Here is a 19,741-nt window from a genome sequence, read left to right on the forward strand (position 1 = left end):
GAACATGCTCTCTGACTTGAATATATGGATGTGGGAGTGACGATCCGTTAGAAATTGACATATGTACCGGGATGTGTTGAGGAAAGAGTCGGTCTGGCTTAGGTTAGTGAGTATGATCAGGAATCCGATTTTAGACCGTTCTATACCTTGAAAGAGATTGCGATGTACTATCAAGATAGCCATCCTATTTACCTCCGCGCGCGCCCACGTAAAGGCCTCAAGAAGGCGGATGAGCGGATCTTTCTTTCACCAATGCATTGCTTTACCTGGCAACCCTAAAGAACCTATCACATGGTGCGGGTCTGTCCTTCCAACCAGGCTATTCTCTCCATCCCCAACCCAACCCGGGAGGACTGAAAGGCGATCATGCTCTGCGGCCACAACGTACAGGCCCAGTAGGGCGTGCCTGGGCGGCGGCTACCCGCACTGGGATCCCAAACTAGAGACGTCCACTGCTTTGCGGGCTGATTCAAGCATACCTCCCGTTCTTTGTACAGGCTAATAAATACTTTCACCATCACCTGACGATGCAATGCAGTACTTCCGCGGAGTCGTGCTCCGTTTTACTTTTTCGGCACGTGTAAACAGCGGCTTCTCCGCCTAGTCTGGCGGAGGGTCGAAAGTGCGCTTGAAGTACTCTTCGACGACGTCGACATTGAAGCGCTGCACAACGGTCACGTTGCGCTTCACGTGGGGCAACATATTGGGCTGCCAGGCATGCAAGAGCTGTCCCCTGGTGTAGGCACCGCACAGCTCGACGTCTACACGCTGCTTCAAGCAGTGCGCGACACTGCCGGGGACTGCAGCAGCAAGAACAGCCAAGAAGTCGCCCACGTTGAATCCCGGACTCTGGCCCAGACAGCATTTGACAGTATGGGAGGTGATGTCTCGTAGGAACGTCTGCAGCGGGCCGGTCTTGTTTGTGATGCTGTAGTAGGTGCTCTGGGCAGGCAGAACATGGCTAGGCCTAAGTCTCGTTCGCTCCGTACATTATCATTGCCAGAATATTTCATACTCATTGTATAATTCATAAGTAATGCTATATATGAGCTAGTGCTTAGTATATTAAGTGACTGCTACACGGCTCGTTATCGATTGGACGGCTTGAAGAGAAATCGGTCCCTCTCAATCCATATAAACGGCCACAGAGGTCGTCTATACAGCTGTTTGTTGCAATTGCCACTGCCCTTGAAAAAAAAATACGCTCGTCGCAACAACCATCGACGCCATCGAAGCAGCGGCGAGTGCAATGACGGCATGCAAAACAAATAAAACACGCGCAAAACCATCAGAAAAGCAGCGAAATTTTGTCCAGAAAAAAAGAAATCCGAGTAATCTGATTTCATTTCACTTCACCAGCAACGCTTCAAGTGAATGTACAAGAGCTTTGAAATGACAAACATTGTGCCGGGGTTAAACGGGACAATCGCACGCTTTCTGAATGAAGGAATCATTTTAATGTCATCGCGGCGTTGTTATGTCTTCTTTTGCTTTGTTGTAATGTATATTTGAAGCCCTCCGCTACGGCGCCTCTTCCTTTCATCATATTTCACTCTCACCTTCACCATTTCCGCCCAGATGCCGTTCACGATCAACCAAAAAATGAGACAGTTCTTGGGCCATTTCCTTGTTTCAAAATGTATTTTTTTTAGGTGGGAGATGGGGTCAGAAATTGGCATCAAACGAAGAGCTTATCAGTACTCCCCCCCCCCCTTCCGTCATCCCCCCCCCCCCACACACACACACACTTCATAATACTTTGGATCGCAAGTAGAGGGAGACGCGTTACGAGTGCTCGTGGCTGTCGACATGTGTTGTTTATAACCCCTGTAAATTTACCTATAGAATACTAACCCATGGTACCGTTGCATGAAGAACAGCTTCCCAAGGAACAATGGTAACCGGACAAGCTGCCCTTTGGACCACCACCAATGCGGCCTCTGGGTCAGTGAAAAAGTTGAAGTCGACTGCTGGAAGGGCATTTCCCTTGCCTGTTTAAGGCAAAAAAATATATATATATATATATCACAGACGATCAGAGATGTTCATGCAGCATACGCGTGGGCATTACTTTTCTACAGCATGCCACACGATAATGTTATAACGTATGTAACAAATGATAGGGGCATTGATGCTCGTTTTTGTATCATTTATTGTGTTGTGGCAGAATCCCTGCATCAGTGTATCAACACGGCTACAGCACCCTGCGTATCCTACTGCTTTACATGAAAGGCCACCCAGCATAGACTGAAAGGCCTCTTTGGACCAAGCAAATGAGTCTGTGAGCCTTTAATAGTAGAGTTGCTGACTTGAGATCCAAGAGTCCCGGTTGGTTCGAGTCCCCATTGATTCCTCCATATGAAATGAGCTACCCGAGTCGGCAGCTCTTCACAACTCAACCCATGTCACGTGGTATAACTACGTCACACATCCCGCCGACCAATCAGCGCCTGGCCTTGTCACCTGTCGGAGGTATAGTGCTCTAGAAATATTCTAGAGCACTATACCGGAGTCATGCTTGCAATTTTTCGAGGTTGCTAGGCTTCAAACGGTCGACGCCGAATACGTCGCCGCCGCCGCCGTTGGACAGTTTATTTTCTGACAAAAAGGAATGACCAATTTAATGTGCAGGTTAACAGTGGTAAGGACCCGTTTGACCATAAAATGAGTCCATGTGAGGAAGATGTGTGGCAGGACTTTATATAATTTTTTGTATTTGTCACATGCAGTCGACAAGGAAACGCGCGAGCGGTTTCTCACCGTAAAGCGTTCCGCCCAAGATGTAGATGCGCTCCACATCCGCCAGGAAGTCGGGATTCACAAGCAGCGAGATCGCCACGTTAGTCAAAGGGGCCGTGACCACCATGCTCCGCCGTCCTGAACTCTTCTTGGCCAGCTCTATTATTTTTATATAAGCCGGAGTATCGGAATCCGCAGCCGGGATTTTACCCGTCGCGTACAGAGTGCTAGCGCCTCCGAAGTTGTCGGGCCCGAAGTACGTATCCTCGTATTCCAAGTTGCCGTCGATGGGTCGGTCTGCGCCCCTGTACACTGGCACCTGCAATAAGATGGTTTTCGCTTTAACATTGATTGCTCTCCGCATGTATATCCGCCCTTCCCGTGGCGTGCGCCATGTCCAACTATTTGCAGCAACATGCCAAGAAATTTGTAATATTATCTCGGCAACGACTACCTGTGACGTCAGAGACTGGTTGACGAAGAACGAAGTGCACTCTGGATGAGTCTCGGACTGAATGCTTTCTTGAAACCTTGCATCACGCTGACGGTGACAAGACATTGTCTCAGGAACGCATAGCAACGAAAACTTCTAATGCGACGTAGCATATATTTCCACCAAAGTCGCTGTTCAGATTTGTTTGTAATTTCCACTGCATAGCATCCCTAGCGGCATGAGCGGCACTCGCAGCTCGAAACGAAAAACCTTGGACTGACGCGCGCAGAGACATCCCCGCTAGTATACGATAGTCGTTTCCGGTGCCAATATAGTGCTTTTAAAGCGTTCGGAGGCGCGTAATTCCTATCACCTCGCCCGGCGGTGGCGAAGAAGCTGCGGAAGCAGCCTGTCGTATACGCGGTCAATGCAGCAGAAACATCTTGCGCGTCAGCGCACCAGACAAGGGCCGTCTGAGATACAGCGACGCCGAGATGTGTCCAAACCACCAAAACTAAATGCTGTCGCATACTTGATGCATCATGTTTGATTTCTTGTCATTGTTTTGAAAGGTCTCAATAGCAGACACGATGGAAGCGAATTCAAGGGAAGCTCAGGAGAACGTTTCTTTTGTTATTTGTGATGTCGATCAAATAGGAAATTCAAAGTATATTATTGCGTTGCCAGGTGGCGCATGATAGAATATAGAATTGGACGACAATAAGCTCCAACACAATTTACACAGGTGGAATCGGTTAACTATCCTGGTTTTACTTATAAACCAGCATTAGATTTTAGCGTTCATATAAATAGCAATGTGTTTAAAGGAGAGCGTGCTCTATGCAGGCTGACACGAATTGCCAAATGGGATGCGTCGCGACACATTATTTTTGCTATACAAAGCGTATGTTTGAGTTTGGTTGCGTGCTGTTTTCCAGTAGTGCGAACTATAGGATTTAACTCCTAGTCTTGCTGCAAGGGCACGCTCTACGCCTCTGCCTTGGTCTCCCGAAATCAGTTTCAAACGCAGTGCTTTACCTGGAAGCCCAAATCCCTGATGTAAAAATCCTACTAGTGCGTACTTCCATACTTAAAAAAGGGAATTGCAATTCCCTTTTTTAAGTATGTATGACCGACTAGCCCAACAACGTGCTCTCTTAAAAAAGCGTACTTCCATCACGTCGTTTGACCCGGTCCGGAAATTGATGTCAGTACTCCCATTTTTTTGCGTCTCAACCGCGGCCTTATTCTTTTCTAATATTTGGTCACTGTATCAAATGCCACAAGTTACGCTAACGCAGAATCTTTTAACCCTTATTGAGTTTAAGCTCAGTTCTTTGCAGATGGTTGAAGACTCGCAGGCAAAAATTTAATTACGACCCAATCTTCCCCTCCCATGCGAAGCACATGCCCGAAAACATTTTAAACGGTCTTCTTTCCGATCACAGAATACCCCTATCATGCTGTTCTTTGAACAGATGCTTCCGTCAGCTGCGAAAAAGCGTTGACATCTTTTCGGAGCATGGACCTATTCATGGTGCATCCCGGATCATTCCTATATTTTTCGTAGAATTTCCGAACCTTGGACTGGCTATGCACAAAATTCCATGTCATGTGCCACACGTTATCATCCTGGCTGATTGTTTGTCTCTCTTGAAACTGCACACATATATTGTTTGAGCCGTTTTCTTCGGTTTTATATTCCATGCACTTTGAAAAAGGTTCGTTTTGTCAGGGTTCCTGGCCATGTAGGTATTTATTCCAACCAGGTGGCTGATTTCTTAACAAGAACGTCTCTTAATGCGTCAGTGTTATATCCCTTCACTAACTTCAGCCATCTGGATATTTACAGATTTCAACGGTTCCAGCATATATCAACATGGCTACGTGAGTAGTAATGACGCTGCGAACAGGATATCAACCTGGCTACGTGAGCAGTAATGACGCTGCGAACAGGATCAAGAACGCTACTCCGCCGGATACTCTTCTGGTCTTCTGGGGACCGTTGAGAAAACTGTGGAGGAGGCCTGTCGATTGCGGAGGCCGTGAAGACCGAGGCGTCGATACGGATAATCACGGTAGAGATTGTCCGGTTCTTCGCAGAGCAGATCCGACGGCGGTCAGGCGTGCGACAAATATCGGCTTTCCGTCGGGGTAAAAAACGATCGTCGAAATACTGCACTAGCTGCGCCGAGGGCGGCGGCTCTGTTCGTGGTGCGAGAGTAGGCGGTGGTGAAGGGGTTGTCTCGTTGCTGAGCATCCGCACACGCGGGACAAGTGTAGATTTCCGGCAGCGATGATGGGCGCGTGTCGGCAGGTGAAAGAAGGCTCTTGAACGCCTGTCGCACCTCCTCACGCACAATAGCAGGCACGGAAGCTGGGACGGCTGCAGTGGGTTACGTAACTTACTCAGCTCATCGCGCACGACGCTACAATTTGCTTGCGCAGTCAGGATGCCACTCGGTAGATGCAAACGATTCCCTGTGGCAGTATGGACGCCATGATGACGTCACATCCGGTCATGACGTTACTGTCTCGCGGTATCCTGTGGAATTTCGCGAAGAAGTGGGCCACTTCTCGTGGAGGTACGCTGGCGAGTCATGAGCCATTGAAGGCTTTCGTCTCAAAACCATCCCGGATAGCCAAATACTGTGCAGGCCCAATACAATGATCATGTCCAGTGGTAGCCTACAATCATATTCAGTGGGCGGAAATCTATTTCGAACACGTCTATATAGGTATGTCAGAGGTGACCTTGTGTCATCCAAAGCCACAAGGTCACATGTGAACGAAAAGGAAGTAGGTAACAAGCATTCTAAACATAACTTTCTTGAACTGAACATACTTGCTCATTGCGATGTAAGCAATGTTTTCAACATTGACACAACCCTGAAAGTTTGTTCATGCTCCAAAGGCATAATGAAGAAGCATGCCTGGCTGTTCTGAGTAGGTGAAATAGGTGAGTTTTTCAAAAGTAGACCATTCACCCCTCCCAGACAACGCCCACACTGTCTTGAGGGACTTGCCTAAGCACAATAAACATGACTACAATATTGCAAATTCTTGTTGTTTTATCAGCACAGCGCTGGTTTAGGGAAGGGGTGATGAGGGTTCTAAGTAGGCTGCAGCCACGGGCCGCATCTCTGAGAGCTAGGGAAGGGCGCCCATTTATTCTCGCATGCTTAATGTTTGGAAATACAGATAATGGAACTTCGAATGACAGGTTTGATTCCAGAAAACCAGAAAGAGGAGGCCTCATGTAACTTCCTTCAGCGTGCCCTGGTACTGCTGCAAAAACGAATACCCAAGCAACCATAGTGGACCCCTTTTTCTATGAGGTTAGCCGTGTTTGCTTGCGGAATGAGGAAAATTTTTTCTGGTTTCTAGTCAATTCCTCCATCAGTGGCGTCGAGAGAAAGAGGGAGTGGGGGAGGCAACACTCAAAAGGTGTAATTGGGACAACATGCGAAATGAGGAAGAAAATTTTTATTCGCCAATGCCCCAGTCTCCGTCCATCTCACAAACAGTTCTATTGCGCCCTTTCCCTCGCTTTCGGAGAAAGATACAAATAGGACGGGCCACCACGCCTCCTGCTATATCCTTGTTCGAGCTTAAGTGGTTGCGTTTGTGCTCTGTAAAACCATAATGAATCCAACTGGTCACATTTTGCTCGTCTTTAAATTTAGTGTAGTACTTTAAATGAACCTGGAGGTATATTCCAGAGTGCATTACAGGGGTGGGAAGGGACCACCACGTAAATGGAAATGGGGAGAAAGGCCAGCATACGAATTAGTCCAGGACCCCCATTTTTCTTAATCCAGTCCTGCAAGCTCAGCTATTGAGTCTGTTGCAAAACCTAGTTTTCGGTTATAAAGCCAGAGTAGATCACACTTTTTTTCTATACCTAAATGTATTAAGTTTTCAGCTCTCAAACAGTTAATTGGATTGTGACTTTAAACGAACTATTATCATGGCCTAATCCAGACAGAGACGGTGGAACTAGATTCGTTTGCTCCAACGTCACTCGGCTCGGTAACTATACTTCTTTAACACGCTTAGTGTGATATAATCTTCTGAATACCCCTGAATACACGCAGTTTACTCACGTCCGTTCGGTTCACGACATTGAGTGTCCTCAAGGTGTTGTCGTATGCGGTGGACAAATTGGTGTTTCCCGCGGCCACAGTGACGGCGTCCAGGCACACATCCGGCAGGCTGGTCGCAAGCGCCAGCGCCATGGCGTCGTCCACGCCAGTGTCTACGTCCATCACGAGTCTCAAACATTCTCGCTGCGCATAACACCCAGCTGAGCAATGTGCGGCCGCCTCTCGACTGAGGAGAAGGACTAATGCAACGGCGCCGCAGATAACCACCATGATGACGAAGCAGCGCAATTTAGCCAGTGACATTCGCTTTTCGTTCACTTGAAGGAGCCGCAGATAACCACCATGATGACGAAGCGACAGCGCAATTTAGCCGCAGATAACCACCATGATGACGAAGCGACAGCGCAATTTAGCCGGTGACATCCGCTTTACGTTCACTTGAAGGAGCCGCAGATAACCACCATGATGACGAAGCGACAGCGCAATTTAGCCAGTGACATCCGCTTTACGTTCACTTGGAGGAGCCGCAGATAACCACCATGATGACGAAGCGACGGCGCAATTAGCCAGTGACATCCGCTTTACTTTCACTTGAAGGCGCCGCAGATACCCACCATGATGACGAAGCGACAGCGCAATTAGCCAGTGACATCCGCTTATTACTTTCACTTTTTCTAGCTAGAGCGGCCATTCGATCGTGCTTTTGCGGCTGACAGTCAACGCGAGAGCGATACGCGCAGGCTCACACCAAAAGGCACCCTCAAAGCTAGCTCTACTTTTGTGTGAAATCTTTATTTTATGAAATGGCCCTTTTCACTCCTGCACACACATTGAAGCGCTTCGTCGCAAAGCAGTCGTGTGCACCTGAGTTCGAGACTTAGCGTTTACGGGCCGGAAAACAAGGGAATATCACAGCAACACGGAGCGCTTATTTTTGCCTTGCTCTTCATATCCGCTTTTTTTGTTTTTCAGAATTATGTGGCTTGCATGCTTCTTTCCACCTGTAAGCACACAACTCCCTGTCGTTGTCCCAATTATTTACGGTGTAAATGACTTTGATATGGGCTTCTGGGTCATATCCGGCAGAGCTAGTGAGTAGGTAAAATAAAAATTTGTTATTGAGCTCTAAAGGTACCGTATTAATGCTTTCATAGCCTATCGTGCTCCCAAGTATGAAGCCGATTAACGACTTAACGTAATAAATGTAGGTTGTTCTGAGGACACCGAAGGAAGGCATAGACCTGGTACAGGTTTTTAATCAGCAGCTGGACAGAATGAAAGCAGCATTGACGTAAAGCGACTACTCTATCCGTACCTGGCACAGATACTTGTAAACAGTTTTCTGCCCCATGCACACGGTCTGAACAAAAGTCGATGAAAGCCCTGAAATTTGCCTCTGAATGTACTTACGCTATGGGCTTGTATAGTTTTCGTGGCAACTTATTTGAATGAAGGTTTCATTTCAGCCTTTGTCGTACAAAAACCGTGAATATAACAAGGAATTCTGTTGATAAATATCAGCAGCAACATTTCATGCGCTGTACAATGAGCAGTGCACGCGTTATACGCAATATAGTAGAATGTAAAATAAGGAAAAATAAATATGGGGAACAAAAGAATTTCAGCACAGCCACAGCTGCAGCTCAGCTTATAAATGAGCAAAACCTGGAGGACAGAAAAAAAAAAAAGAAAAAAAAAACACGTTTTCTTTGGTTTCTGTAGAGAGAGATGTTCAAATGTTTTGGTGCGGTATACTTCAACATCGAAAAATACATTATCATGACAATACATGACAATACATTATCAATCCCTTTTTGTCTGGTATTGTTCAGGTTGTCCGACACAAATCATTTTGCGCTACTAGAGATTGAAATATTTGTGATGAGCAGATTAGGAACGGAATATTATTTTCCCATTTTAGAGTACGCCGCACCAAAACGCATGAACAGCTCTCTCTACAAAAAGTTAACAAAATTTCTTAATGTATTTTTCAGAACGTGTTAATTGGTTAGCTGGGCTTGCTGCTGAAACTCGCCTGTATACCGCATATGTTTTGCGTTGTATGATATTTCGTATAATGCACGTACGTTGCTCATGGTACAACATATGAAATGTTGGTGCCGATATTTGTCAACCGTTTTTTTCATTCACGATTTTGAGCAATAAATATTGAATTAAAGCATTAATTCAATAAAGTTACCAAACAGGTGCTATCATGTCATGAAACCTAGGTTTATAGCATTACCATGTTCGAAGCAAGCTTTCAGGGCAATGCTCGCATTTTGTTCATCACATATGCATGAGGCAGAAAACTGTTTATAAGTCTCTGCGCCACGTGCGGAGAGAGTAGTGGCTTCAGGTCGACGACGCTTTCATTCCGCTCATATGCTTATTAAAAGCCTCTACTACGTTTCTAGTGTCCCGCATTATGCTAAGGACAACCTACATTTAATACGTCATGTCGTTAACTGGCTGTGTACGCGAGCGAGTATGTACATTCGGGCGATACGTTGTGAAAGAATTAGTGCGGTACATTTAGGACACAATAAATTTTTCTTTACACACTGACTACCCAGCGATGCTGGATATGACCCAGAAGTCCTTATCAATACCATTTACAATGCAAATAAAGGGGGCAACAACGGAAGGCAATATGCTTAGCTATAGGTAGAAAGGAACGAGAGCGCCGAAAAATTTAGCGAAATAAAAAAGCGGATGCGACGAGCGAGACAAATAAAGCACCCTGCGTTGCTGTGATATTATCTCAATCTCAGGCCCATAAGCGCGAGGCCTGTCGAACTAAGGTGAAGACGACTGATTTACAACGAAACGCTTAACTGTGCGTGCAGATCTGCCTTGAGCGAAAACGGTCATTTCACAATAAGTTGATTTCTCACACAACTGTACAACCAACGATGAGGGTGCCTTAAGATCCCGCACTGTCATCCGCAAAACCTCAAGCGAATGGCTGCTCCAGCTGAAAAAGCGAAAGTAATGCGGACGTCACCGGCAAAAACTGAGTGTCGATTCGTCATCATAGGGATTGTCTTCCGCAGCGTCGCATTGGTTCTTTTCCTCGGTCGAGAGGCGGCCGCTGATTGCTCAGCTGGGTGTAATACGCAGCGAGGATGTTTGAGACTCGTGATGGACGTTGACACCGGCGTGGACGATGCCATAGCGCTGGCGCTTGCAACCAGCCTGCCTAACGTGTGCCTGGACGCCGTCACTGTGGTCTCAGGAAACGCCAACCTGTCCACCGCATACGACAACACCTTGAGGACACTCAACGTCGTAAACCGAACAGACGTGAGTGCACGGCGCGTGTTTAGGGCTATTCAGAAGATTCCAGCACACTGACCAAGCCGAGTAGCGTCGGAGCGAAAATGTGGTTGTCTCGTCTCTGTCTGAATTATGCCATGGGAATAGTTCGTCGCTGCGTTTAAAGTCACACGTCCAATTAACTGGTTCAGAGCAGAAAACTTAGTACATTTAGAAATATTGTTATAGAAAAAAATATGGTATACTCTGGACTCATACCAAAAAATAAGGTTTTCACAAAGTTGAGAGCTCAATGAGCAGGACCGGATATATATAAAATGGTGGCCCTGGGCTAATTCGCATGTAGGCCCTTCCCCCACCCCTCTTTTCTGCACCTCTAGAATATGCCTCCAGGTTCATTTTAAGTGCACTAACTCTAAAGAACAAAAAGCGGTCAATGGTATATTCGCGAGAACAGAAACGAAATACCGACGTTCAAACGATTAGATAACAGTGAATTGGGAGGCACTTTCGCATCTCCTTTTTAGATCTCTCCGAAAGCGAGGGAAAGGGGTCATTAGAACTATTTGAGAGTTGGAGGGAGAAGGTGGTACTGGCGAGGAAAAGGGAGTTTTCTTGGTCATTTCACATGGTCCAATTAAATCTTTTGGGTGTTGCCTCTACCCCTCCCTCTCCTTTCTCTACCTCGACGCAACTCATGATGAAGGAACTGACGGCAAATCACGAAATATGTTCCTCAGTGCGTAAGCCAAAACAGATGATCTAATAAAAAAGGGGGCCGCCATGGCTGCTGGGGTAATCGTTTTTGCAGGACACGTTCTAAATGAAGTTAAATTAGGCAGGGTCCCTGTCTCCTTCTTAAGATAGCACACCTGCCATACAAAGTTACATTATATATGTTTCCAAACATTAAGCAAGCGAGAATGAATAGAATATAGGCTACTGCCTCCTATCTGCTGAGGTCCTTGTGTGGTTATGCGTATCGTTTCCTTCCTAGTTTGAAGTATCCTATTAGTTCCCCGTATGTGAGGGAGGTTGACAGCTCTGGGGCAGCTGACGTAGGTGTCCGGAAAGCATGCTCTCAGACGTAAGCAAACTTTTAGTGTACTGTAATCGGTTTATATGGTTTGGTTTATGACGTTTAGCGACCAAAATAAATTCAGGCTTTGAGAGACGCTGTGGTGGAGGACTCCGGAACTTCTGATCGCCTGGGATTTTTTAACGTGTACTGAAATCGCACAGCACACGAGCGCCTTGATAGAGTGCACTGGTGCGAGCACTCTACTCTTGCTTTTCGCCTCCATCGAAAAGCGGCCGCCGCTACCGGGATATTATCCCGCATCCTTGGGTACAGCAGTCGAGCGCCCTAACCACTGCAACACAGCGGCGGGTCCTTAGACTTTTCGTTTCGAGCTTCGAGTGCCACTCGTACTGCTAGGTTTGCTAGGGAGTGGACATTACAGATAAATCTAGACGCCGATTTCAGCGTAAACATACTCTATCGAATTAGAATTTCCGTTGCTATGAGTTCCTGGGACAATGTTCTGTCAACCATTGGAGTGACACAATTTTTCAACCACAGATTGATTAAGAACATTCGGTCCTCCAGAGTTATCCAGGGTGTATACTTCTTTTTATGTCATCCAATCCTCTGCCGTCACAGTCAACCAATGCCGAGGTAATAAAGTTTCTTGCTATGCCGCTGCAATTAGACATTACGGTACTTGCCACGAGGAGGGCGGGTATGCGCATATGGACAGCTACCAATGTGAAAGCGCCCAACATATTCATTGCAGGTGCCAGTCTACAGGGGCGCATACCGGCCCATCGACGGCAACCCGGAGTACGAGGACACTTACTTCGGGCCCGACAACTTCGGAGGCGCTAGCACTCTGTACGCGACGGGCAAAAATCCGGCTGCGGATTTCGGCACTCCGGCTTATATAAAGGTAATTGAGCTGGCCAAGAAGAACCCAGGACTGCGAAGCATGGTGGCCACGGCCCCTTTGACTAATGTGGCCATCGCACTGCTTGTGGATCCCGACTTCCTGACTGATGTGGAACACATCTACATCTTGGGCGGAACGCTTTATGGTGAGAAACTGCCCATGACTTTAATCATATACTAAAGACGATGAATAACGAAGTGTGAAGTCTTGCGACTTCCTAAACCGGGATGGATGGCTTTCTGGTAAAGGAGGTCCTTATCACTATTTGTTGGTTGGTTATTTTATTGTGAAAATTAAAAATCGAAATTAAAATGTGCTTGCCAGTCCCGGTATCTGCTATCTAATCACCAGGATTATCTGAACTGGGGCGTTGTAAAGAAAGGGATAGTGAAGAACAGAAAAAAGAAGTCAAAGAGGTGAGCGACAGGAAGAAGAGGACAGCACAGGTTAAAATAAAATAAAGGTATATACACTATAATACATGTAACAAAGTAGGTTGTTTGAGGTCCGTCCGCAATTTCGTTCAAGTCTCTACTTATTAGCTTCGTATTGATATTTCACCATTATTTACTTGCATTTGAAATTCGCCACTCTTTTCAACGCGTGCAAATTAGTACTCTTATGTCGGAAAAGAAATTTTCCGGCGGTGTCAGCATCTTTAGCGTCGACCGTTTCAAGGCTCACAGCCTCGAAAAAGCATAAGCATGCCAGTGCTGCCGGTGGTAGTTGGCAGGTCGCATGACCGGACACTGTTTGGCTGGCTGGTTGTTTGATGTCACGATACCACGTGACATGAGTTGGGTTAGAAAGAGCTGCCGACTCGGGCAGTTCCTCTCATGGAGGGGCGAGGTGGGGATCAAACGCATCAGGACCTTTGGATCCCAAGTCCGGGACGCTGCTGGAAGGCACATAGGCTTGGTTAAAAGAAGTCTTTCAATGTTAGATCACCCTTCACATAAGGAAGTAGAAGATGCAGGTTGCTGTAGCCGCGTTGATAAACTGACGCAAGGATAATGTCGCAGCACATAAATGACACAGAAATGAGCATTAATATATCCATGTCATTTCTTTACAGTTAACATAATCATGTAGCAACTATAACCCGTCACAACCTGACTCGTCGTCTGTGAATTTCTTTTTCGTTCAATAGGCAAGGGAAATGCCCTTCCTGCGGTCGAATTCAACTTTTTCACTGACCCAGAGGCCGCATTGGTGGTTCTCCAAAGGGCAGCTTGTCCGGTTACTATTGTTCCTTGGGAAGCTGTTCTTCAAGCGACGGTACCATGGGTTAGTATCCAAGGATAAATTTACAGGGTTTATATACCAAATTATAAAGGTGGGGGAAGGGGGGACGAGGAAACCTCTGAGTACTGACAAGCTCTCTGCTCGATCGCTACTGTCACACTACTCCCTCCCTTATGACAAAATAATTTGGAGAAAGGAAACGGTACAATAACTTTCTCACTTTTTGGTTGATCCGTGAACGGCATCTCAATGGAAATTTATTTATTTATTTATTTATTTACAAAATACTGCGGACACTGAGTCCAAGCAGGGTGGGTGAACAAGTCAATCAAGGTCCAAAAGAAAACGCAACACTTCAAAAAAAGACAACACAGTATAGCAGCAATTGGTTAAAACTCATGGGACAATGGATTAACTAGCTGATTCCAATCTGTTACTGTGCGTGGAAAGAACGAAAATTTGTAAGTATCTGTTCTAGCGAATAATAAATAAACTTTAATCTAAGCTTTCTTCTTCGATGTTCAAGTAGTTCAATTTTATTTGTCTCCATTAAAGTGGTTGGGGAGTCAGACCTTGCATATTTATTAAAAATAAACCTGACAGCTCTTCTCTGTATTCTTTCCAGATTTTTTACGTTAGATTTAGTATACGGGTCCCACACTATGCATGCATATTCGAGTTTAGGTCTAATTAATGAAGAATAACAAAGTAGCTTAATGTTAGAAGGAGCATTTTTTAGTTTGTCTCTTAAGCAGCACAATTTTCTCAATGCAGCAGAGCAGATATTGTTTATGTGCAAGTTCCACGATAGATTGCTACTTATGGTTACTCCTAGGTATTTGTAGTTGGATACTTGTTGAAGAGGGAGAGAGCCTAATTTATATGTGTAGATGACGTATGGTTTTTCGGGTTATCGGCATATAAACACTTTTATCAGCATTCAGAATCATGCCCCATCGGTCGCACCATTCGGAAACGTTGTTCAAGGCACTGTCCAGGTCACATTGATCTTCCCTATTTGTAACTTCTCTGTATAGAATACAATCGTCAGCAAACAATCGAATTTGCACTGGTGGGTTAACAACTTCAACAATATCATTGACATACAAAAGGAAAAGCAGAGGGCCCAGAACGCTTCCTTGGGGAACACCGGATGAAGTTGGGAGAGAACCGCAAATGTTGAAGGTGAGAGTGAAAGTAGGATAAGAGAGAAGGCACCATAGTGGAGGTCCTGACTTACAAATTACAACAGCGCAAACGACGACATAAGAAAGGTAACGGCAAGACAACGCCGCGGTGACGGGTGTCTCCTTCATTCAGAAAGCGCTTCAAAAACCCGGCTCATTTTAAAGTGTTACTGCCGGAGTCAAATGCAATTAGATCGTTCGGGTTTTCTTTTCTGTTTTCCTTGAAGGCCAGGCGTAATGTGAACAAAAATTCAGCGCTTTCTCGATGCTTTTGTGCGTGTTTTACCGGACAAGGAACTGTATAGAGGATTTCTAAGGACGTTTATATGGGTTGGTTGAGGCCGATATCTTTTCTATTTGAAGGCTAGTGCCTTCCGATCGATGACGAGCCGTGTAGCAGTTATTTCAATTAATATGCCACTAGCTCCCACATATTATTACGTATAAATTATACAATGGAATGAAATATTCATTTAATAATAATGTACGGAGCGAACAGACTCGGGCCGATACTACGTATGTGTTCTGCCTGCCCAGAGCACCTACTACGGCATCACAAACAAGACGGGCCCGCTGCAGACGTTCCTGCGAGACATCACCACCGACACCGTCAAATGCTGTCTGGGCCAGAGTCCAGGATTCAACGTGGGTGACTTCCTGGTCGTTCTCACCGCCGCAGTGCCCGACAGCGTCGCGCACTCCTTGGAGCAGCGCGTGGACGTAGAACTGTGCGGCGCCTACACCAGGGGACTGCTCTTGCATGCCTGGCAGCCCAATATGTTGCTCCACGTAAAACGCAACGTGACCATTGTGCAGCGCTTCAATGTCGACGTCGTCGAAAAGTACTTCAAGCGTACATTCGACCCTTAGACAGAAATAAGCACGGCAAGCGACTGTGCACAGGTTAACACAAAAGTAAAATGAAGCACGAGTCAGTGGAAACACTGGGCTGCATGTCAGTGTTGTTGATAAGGCTGACCTCAGTGTGTCCCTGGTTATTCGGATTTCCCACACGCACCTAAGCTGTGCGCATGCACATCCGCTCCCAGAGATGGAAGAAAAAAAAAAAACGTTCGGACGCTCCGCTTTGAGGCTCTTCAGGACAAAAAATAAAAAAAAGCTTCACTACGCCACGTATCAGACAAGGTCAACCTGTCCGACCGCTTGACCTTCAGAGAGACAGAGGTCATAGTGGGGTTGTATAGTTTAACAATCGTGCCACCTATAACGTACCACTACTTGACCTTTGACCTTGGGTGTTTGACGGTAGACACAGTATCACGTGCTCCCTCTTTTAGTTGAAGGCATCCTCGACTCATAGTCTCGGCAGTTTTATCGCTGCAAAACCATGTCTGTCCATGTCTAAACCTAAACCTAACCATAGCAAAACCAAGCAGAAGCAACTAGGTTTAACAGAGTTAAACCTGAGCCATTTTACTTCTGTGGCGACTGGACGATCTTCGGGTGCAAGCTGAGTGAAACTGCTTCCTGTACTTTGTCACTTTGTTTAGAGCTGAAAGACAAACGCTGAACTAATCGACTTTCGCCATACTTCTGGGACAGTGTGGACTAGTCGATCGTCAACACTGCAGGCATTCCAGAACTTTTTCTAGGGGTTTTCTTTTCGCGCGACAGGTGGTGACTTCTGGCCGGGGGACCTCACCCGTGGTCCTTGTTTTATAACGCGATAAGATGAGCGTTAAAGGACCCATTCTCCGAAAAATTCGGCGTCGGCATTGTAAGGGAACAATCATCTCTGGCAGGTGGCATTTGGAAATTGCATGGCTGGAAAATCAGCGTTGGTTGGGCTCTGTGGTGTCGCAAGACCACACTGCATGGCTGAGCAAACAGTTCGCACAACATTTCACATGGTAGCTTGAAATTGGAAAGGAACCGTCCGGGGTCTTTGGATCCTGAGCCCGACACGCTATCAGGCTGCATAGGCACACTCGTACAGCTTGGCAAAAGTGGGGATGAATTTCAGGTGATATTTCACGTAATATTGTAGCCTGCCGCTGCATGCTAACCATATATGTGTAAGCCTAACGGAGGCACAAGATAAGGTATTAGTCACGAAGAGAGTACCAAAGTTCATACACGCGAACGAAGATACACAAGAAGACATGCAGACGGGAGTCGCGTCATACCTCTACACGCGGAGCCAGAGTCATTTTAATACCCTGACAAAGCTGAGTGCCCCCCCCCCCCCCCCCTATTTTTTTAAGAGGAACGATGTCTTTCCCTATTGCAACCCTTCTTGATGTGCCCTCTGTGCAGAGTAGCCGACCGAAGCACCATTATCGTTAATCCTCTACCTCGCCTCCCCGAAAAACAAACGGCTGTGAAATTGCTATCCCATCTTCTGTCGAAAGTGGTAACTAAATGTAAGTGCACTAAAAGTGTCAGCCCCAAGGCTTTGATAAACCAAGCGCACTTTTGGTCACGAGACACACCAAGGCCCACCTTAATTGCATCGCCGTTGGTCAGTCATTCAACGAAGGATTTTACGGGTTTTGTGCTCTATATACGCCCGGGGTGACACCCTAAAGCATAAATAAAAAAAGCGTCTGCTAAATTTATTGCTACGAAACTGCCAGGGGACGTTAGTAGGGGTGTATGAATATTCGACATTTTCCAATAACCAATCGATACCGTTCTGTTTGACTCGTTGAAGAAGTAAAACAAAGCCTAGTCAAAGTTATTCGAAACTAATCGGACAAGTTCTTAGGTTTTCCCATCGTTTTCACGAATGTTAGATAAGGCCCAGTATGGATTTCTTCTACGACTGTTTCAATGACAGGGCTCACTTCTATGCAGTAAACTATGCTGCCGCGATCAGACTGCTCGGCATGGCGGACGTCTTCTTCATGACATGGTTGATTCATGTCGCGGTGTTCATAATAATTATACATGACCTCGAGGTTGCGCTACACAGCAAAAATCGGGCATACTTGGTTGGGTGGACTATTTCGTGATGGATGGACGTTGCAGGTGAAGTGGGGGCTGGATCACAGATGGCAGAGAGAGAAGGGGAGCAGCGCACTGATAAGCTCATGAGTGTCCGTCCGCGCTTGCGTGGGTCCGCGAGAAATGTCACACTTCCTCGCGAGAATCCGTTGGTTGGTTCGTTGGTTCACAGGAAGGGAAAGGCGCAGTATATATCGCAAGATTCGGGGGGTCCAATGACGTCATCACGTGGAGACGCCATCGATCATGACCGGATGTGGCGCCATCATGACGTCACATCCGGTCATGTCTAATACCCGGAACTTGTCATGACGTCACATTTGGCCATGACCGATGACTTCATGCGATTAACGCATATACCAACGAAGCTGAGTCAGCCGGGTGTCCGATCCAGGCATCCGCGCTGCGCCTCGAAAGCCGCACCACACAGCATACAGAAGGAGACGCAAAAAGCAGGATTCAGCGACGTTATAATAATAATAATAATAATAATAATAATAATAATAATAATAATAATAATAATAATAATAATAATAATAATAATAATAATAATAATAATAATAATAATAGGTAGTAGTTTATAGGAAAGAAAATGCGTGGTATCTGTCACACTTTTCTTGTTGGCGGCTCCTGGCCCTACGGGCTGGGACTGATAGGTAACTGCTGCTTGCAGCGGGAGCTAGCCTGCCACCGTATTTTTATCCGTTGTATAGACCGTCATTGCACCTGCTACCATTTAGGTGGTAGATGATGGCTATTGCGACGCGCGTCTTTCTCCCCTCTTCTTTTTCTTTCTTCTCAATTTCCTGATTTAAACTGATTTATTTATAGGAAGGGAAAGGCGCGGTAACTGTCTCACTTGTTTTTTTTTTTCTGTGGACACCGCAACCGCGCCGTAAGAGAAGGGAGGAAGGTGGGAGTGGAAGTGGAAAGAGAGAAAGAGGAGCCGTAGTGGAGGGCTACGGAGTAATTTCGACCACCTGGGGATCTTTAACGTGCGCTGACATCGCACAGCACACGGACGCCTCTTCGTTTCGCCTCCATCGAAACGCAGCCGCCGAAGTCGGGTTCGAACCCGGGCACTCCGGCACTCAATTTCCTCTTCTGTTCGAACTAGACTAGACAGCGGAGGTGGCTCAGCTATAGGGCCAGTAGCAGGCCCCCTTCGGCTACCTTCGGCGATCCGCCCCTTTCCAAAATTTAGGATGGCAGTTTCGCTAGCTGTCGCTAATTATGAACTTGGCTTCGGTTCCTACGCAAGCTATCGGTGATCGCAACTTCCTCCGCAGTCTCTATGCTGCGGCCTCTGATGACTGCCGCGAATACCGGCGCCCCTCGGTCATCGACTACAGAGGCTACCCCCCCCCCCCCCCCCCCCCCCTGTTCTGCCACTCGCCGCCCCGGCATAGTCTACTTCCTTCGCTTTCATGTTTTGACCATCGCTCTACATGGTTTGCTTCGGCTTCGGCTCGTTTGGCCCTTCTTTCGACGTTAAATTCTGGATGCATGTTTCTAGGAAAGGGTGGGTTGTGACTACCGAGGCGTTCCCGCTTTGCCTACAAATTGTGACCTTTCTTTGGACCATGGACGATGTTCCGCTGGAGCTCAGGGTCCGAAATTCGCAGCAGGGTCTCCCAGTTCTTTCTAAGCATATTTTTTCCCACTCCGGGAGAGTGCGGGCATTCCCATATATGTGATCGAGGGTCTTTCTCGCCCCACAATCACTACATCTGTCACTACATCGGTCTCGGGGTACACATGGTACGCCAAGACCGGAATCATGAATGTATTAGTTTGCAAGCGCCTCCATGCAGCAGCTTCTTTGTTATTCAATTC

At 46.6% G+C, this 19,741-nt stretch overlaps 2 protein-coding genes across 2 annotated transcripts; one reads left to right on the top strand and one right to left on the bottom strand.

Annotated features, from left to right (window-relative positions):
* Positions 1-494: 494 nt before the first annotated feature.
* On the bottom strand, positions 495-7,528 carry LOC146197119 (nucleoside hydrolase-like). Its single transcript, XM_084596441.1, has 4 exons — positions 7,279-7,528; positions 2,761-3,058; positions 1,855-1,991; positions 495-942 (listed from the first exon to the last, which is right to left on the bottom strand). The coding sequence occupies exons 1-4, from the start codon at positions 7,438-7,440 to the stop codon at positions 601-603; spliced, it is 939 nt and encodes a 312-aa protein (XP_084452567.1). The 5' UTR covers positions 7,441-7,528; the 3' UTR covers positions 495-600.
* A 2,714-nt stretch (positions 7,529-10,242) lies between these two features.
* On the top strand, positions 10,243-15,978 carry LOC146197120 (nucleoside hydrolase-like). Its single transcript, XM_084597125.1, has 4 exons — positions 10,243-10,584; positions 12,354-12,651; positions 13,657-13,793; positions 15,476-15,978. The coding sequence occupies exons 1-4, from the start codon at positions 10,243-10,245 to the stop codon at positions 15,806-15,808; spliced, it is 1,110 nt and encodes a 369-aa protein (XP_084453251.1). The 3' UTR covers positions 15,809-15,978.
* The last annotated feature ends 3,763 nt before the right edge of the window (positions 15,979-19,741 follow it).

Source organism: Amblyomma maculatum, chromosome 3 (assembly GCF_055883805.1).
Source record: "Amblyomma maculatum isolate TAMU_Amacu chromosome 3, ASM5588380v1, whole genome shotgun sequence".
NCBI lineage: Eukaryota > Metazoa > Arthropoda > Arachnida > Ixodida > Ixodidae > Amblyomma > Amblyomma maculatum.